General features: G+C 51.3%; 1 protein-coding gene across 2 annotated transcripts; it reads left to right on the plus strand.

The window, feature by feature from the left end:
• Window positions 1-2,044: 2,044 nt before the first annotated feature.
• On the plus strand, window positions 2,045-3,735 carry LOC129597439 (uncharacterized). Of its 2 annotated transcripts, XM_055495091.1 has the most exons (3): window positions 2,045-2,765; window positions 3,000-3,086; window positions 3,153-3,735. In XM_055495091.1, the coding sequence occupies exons 2-3, from the start codon at window positions 3,050-3,052 to the stop codon at window positions 3,596-3,598; spliced, it is 483 nt and encodes a 160-aa protein (XP_055351066.1). In that variant the 5' UTR covers window positions 2,045-2,765; window positions 3,000-3,049; the 3' UTR covers window positions 3,599-3,735. The 2 variants fall into 2 exon arrangements, with proteins under 2 accessions (XP_055351066.1, XP_055350994.1); XM_055495019.1 differs by having other exon boundaries at window positions 3,000-3,735.
• The last annotated feature ends 945 nt before the right edge of the window (window positions 3,736-4,680 follow it).

Here is a 4,680-nt window from a genome sequence, read left to right on the forward strand (position 1 = left end):
TGGAAGGCCCGTGTTCTTCCACATCCAGATTTATCTGTATTTCGAGGGGGTGTTAGACCTTCCTCGTGACAAATGGCGCTCCTGGCAAAAAATGCACCAGTCTGATGGAGACGTAGCCTGCCCTGTGGGTTCGTGGATGCCGACAGGGACCTCGTCAGTTTCCCATCAGATTTCCCCATACCGGTGGACGTATGGTGGCCAACCTGTGGACGAAATTTATCCTGACACTCTCTTCTACTCTGGACAAGAACAGCCGGTCCAGTTCGCACCATCTTATGCCTTTAGTGGATATAGCAGTGATCACACCGTTGTACGACGTGGTCCCGCTGCTTCTAATGGCCATAGTAGCCATTCCAGCCCCGCACTATCTCCCAAACCGAAGAGAAAGGTGCCCTGCACCTTTGACTATTACGTGGGGCAGCCATCTGAGCCCAAAAGCCTGCAAGTGAGAGATCGGGACATCTCCAATGCCTGCGACACAGAGCATCTCTACGACCGACCCCCTTCGCTGCCAGTGAGTTACAGGGTCGAGCTGCTTGAGCAGCAGCTTTCTCAGCTGCTGGACGAAAACAATTTCTACCGATCCGAAACGATTCGACTGGAAGGGGAGCGGAACTTTTATGCGGAATTGGCCGAGGAGCGAGGGGCAGCACTGCGACGGCTGGCAGCTCGGCGCCCGCCAGTACGCCTTGTTCAGCAGCACCGTACAACGCAGACCGAAACAGGGACTGATGACGTTGCGCCGTTAGCAGCCAAGCGCACCCGCACAGCGATTTCCCAGTGCGATACCGGCATCATTTTGGACCGAGGTACCAGCAGCGATGCTAGTCCCCCTCATACCATGTCATCAGCATTATCTCCTGCTCCACCAACTGGAAAAGGCGCCATGCAACCTGTGCGCCAGACAGACCAGGAACGGATGGCCAGTCCCCGTGCGTACCACCGTAATACAGCGACATTAACTGCCGCTAAGCGTGTGTCGCTTACGGAACACATCGCTGTCACCGTCCTCCACCGTGCAACTTCGAAGAAAACGGTACGGCGTGCCGTTCACTCCTCTAAATCGCCAAAAAACGTTCAGCAGCAGTAACCCGAGGCATTACTGCTGCTTACCGATGTTCAAGCCCTCCGCAGGACCGTCCCTGTATACAGCGCAGGACGGCCGTATTGGAGCACCGTTGCAGAGCCAGGGCCGATGTGGCCGATGAACCTGTATCGCCCAGGGTGGTGAAGGATCCGGACAAGGCGGGCGATGTGCTGCACGCCGATTCCAAGGGTTGAATCAGCCCTTCTGCGCATCCTGCCTCCGCCGCCATCCGGCTGCTGGACAACCTGGAGTGCGCCTTTTGGCGAAAGAGTTTATTTTTCTGTTTTCTTGTATCTTTTTGGTTGTTAAAACCATTTCGTCATTGTCTTATGTGTTTTCTTACGGGCTGGGGGCAGCCCTTTTTCGAAGGAGGGGCATGTGTCACGGTGCATGCTAGATGTATGGAGCAGCCGCCCTAGGTGGCTGCTGGTATAGATTTCCTGCATTTCCTGTGGAAATGCTCAGTTTATTGCTTCTCTTTTCCCCATTTTCTATATTTTTCCCTTTTTTGGGCAATAAACTCTTATTTTGTGGAAGGCCCGTGTTCTTCCACATCCAGATTTATCTGTATTTCGAGGGGGTGTTAGACCTTCCTCGTGACAGTATGTAAGCGTAATGGCTGCATTCAGTTGACTGTTGCCGCCCTCACGAACTTATTGAAGTTCGCTACACAGTAAGTGCACAGCTTCGACTGGTCATATGGCGTATCTTGTTGGTGCTTGGCTGCTTTTATTCAAAAATTAGAGTTTCTCCGAGCAGTTACGCGATGAAACATAATAATATTATAATTATTATAATATACGATACAAGCCGGCATCTGTATCAGACTGTATGACATCGGGCTTCCAACCGCCATGAGGCGGCGCGTCAGTGCAAATCACGCACCTTGCATGGCTGATGGTGCGTCAGGCTGTCAGCCGCCCTGCCCAAGTTCTTCTCGCTGTATTCTATTTTCTCTGTTTTTTTCTCACATTGTTCAGTGGTGTTAAGGATTACTGTCCATTACACTTGTCATCAGGCACATCTCTGCTTCCTCCTTTCCGCCAGAAATTAAAGGATGCATCTGTACGAGAATGGTAAGCGATCGGTGTACGCGTAGAACGCTGTGGATGTGGAGATTGACAGTTCCCTGCAGCATGGTTATGTCGTCGGCCTGGAAGAGAATCCAGAGAACGACCGCACTCCGCCGCGCCTGATCGTCGATTTTGGATGCCCGACGCAGCAGGCGGTGGTGGCGGAATACGGGAAGGCCTGGGACTGCTCCACCTATCGATTCAACGAGGCGCCCCGGGGATCTGCCGTGGAGGTGCTGCTGCACGACGGCTCGCAGCGCCCCTGGAAATGGTACCCAGGGAAGATGTTGATTCGCATGTTAGGTCAGCTCAATTATGTGGCGCTGGTGGAGGTGATGATGCACGGGCAGTGTCGTCGCGAACTGCTTCCCCACCGACAGATTCGGGTTCCATCCAGAGGACAACGTACGCGAGGACCCCTTGCTCCTGGCGATTTCGTCATACAGACCTGCACCGTTGGCTGCTGGACTCAGAAGGGACCGCCCTCGACCTGGCTGCTCCGCCGAGTGGAGCAGGAGTTACAGCTGCGTGTTGTCAAGGTTCTTGGTCAGGAGATGCACTATCTGCGGCGACGCCAAGAGCTGCCTTTGGCCGAAGAAGATATCGTAAGTGACAGAGTTTTGCTAGAAACTTGTGGTCACCGTGGCGAATTCTTAATACTAGTAACTAGTATAATTGATTGCTGAATTCGTTCCCTGTGTTTAAAATTGATTTAGTTAAAAGTAGTAGTATGCCAATGGACGCTTTGTCTGCTCTTAATAATATTGCGTGTCTGTAATAGAGTACTGTTGAACGTATAACTTGTTGATATCCCGCATAATCTTACGATCCTACCACAGGTGAGGGTTTTCGATCGAAACTCCCAGCTTCTCGCATTTCACCCTGAATTATGCAAAGAAAACGAAGAGCTACAGCGATCAGAGCAGGTGGGTGTCGGGGAACGCGGCTTGGTGTTGCCGTTTGTATGCTGAAGGAGATCTTCCGCTCGCTAGACACCGTGGATCGGCAGCGCTGCCGTCGCACCTGTCAGCTGTGGGAAACCCTTCTCACGTCGGCGGAACTGTGCACAGAGGTGCGGGTATCGCGGCAGCGTCCATCGCAACGCATCCAGTGGGACGGCGATTACCTCGTGTACGCCTGCTTCTTCAAGCACATCATGGCGAACACCTTCACCAACAGCCTGTGTAATATCCCCGGGACGGAGGACGCTAAGGGAGACATGGGTGGGCTTGATGCAGCAATGGAGCAACTGGTCAAGGAGGTTTCCAACGACATGGGCATCCGCATGGAGCGTTTCATCCTGCAGCAGCCGCAGCGCACGATCGTGATCCGGCACTCGGGAATGGAGCGGTGGAATCTGACAGCGCTGGCGGCCGTGATCGCGGCGCTCCTGGCACGCCGGATGTCGTGCTGGGATCGGATGGTTTTGAAGGAATAGGCCATCCTCTGGTTTTGAAGGAATAGGACTCTTTGACTAGATTCACACTCTTCGTTGCACAGAACCAATACCTTTGTTATATTTACGTACACTTCTTATTATAAAATGCTTGCTTATGCTCTGTTTTGCTTTTTCCTCTTACAGACTTCAGTTTTCTTTTTAGCTCAGAAAAGCCGGGGACTAGAAGGGGTGGGACTACAGTTTTGAAAATTAGGCAAATTTGAACATCAGCCAAATCCATTTCTTGGTACTACAGTTTTGAAAATTGGCAATCTGGCACAGAAAAATTCAGTCACGATAGAAATATTTTTTTCAGAATTTTAGCGACCGTAGGTCAGGCAATATGTGACCATGCCGGGCTAGTACGCGTGGTAACCGTGTAGCGCCGACATGCTATCCGTTGCCGCTTATAACAACTGTTGAAAAATCCACGCAGAATATGTCACTACATAGCCCGAACGATAGATCTCAGCGAGTATCTCAATACAAGTGCATTGTGATAGTCATCGAAATGACCAGTGACTAGGAAAACCTGAAAAACGAAGAAGCACTGATACGCACCATTGCATAAGTGCTATAAATTAGGAATTTCGGAACAGTTGGTCACTTCTGCTGATGTTTTTTACAACTGGTCATGACTCATGACCGTAATGTGGATCACAGCTTGAGTGACATGTACAGTGAAAGTAATTTTATCTCCGGTGGTGCAACTGAATGGAATACTCGTAGTACAGATAAACAGCAGGGCTGCTTCCGGAGAATAGTCACCATCGTTAACAGACCGGTGGTCAATTCTTACTAAACATACCAAATTTTGCATGCCCATTCCGCCGTCCTCGTCACGTCTCTATAGATGACTTTGTCACAACATGCAGCCAGAGCACCGTAGCCTTGGAGCACCTCTTTAATACAATCCGCCAGGGGCTTGCCAGCGCTGTTCACCTTGATGACAGGGCGACAGAAGAACATTCGCTGGATGCGTTGGCCTGCCACGCCCAGTACTTGCTGCACATAGCCAGTCACGCCGGCGCTCCAATCCTGCTTTTCGCGCCACTCTCTACCATAGTCCGGAAATAATTATG

Source organism: Paramacrobiotus metropolitanus, unplaced genomic scaffold (assembly GCF_019649055.1).
Source record: "Paramacrobiotus metropolitanus isolate TYO unplaced genomic scaffold, Prichtersi_v1.0 Parri_scaffold0000001, whole genome shotgun sequence".
Classification (NCBI taxonomy): domain Eukaryota; kingdom Metazoa; phylum Tardigrada; class Eutardigrada; order Parachela; family Macrobiotidae; genus Paramacrobiotus; species Paramacrobiotus metropolitanus.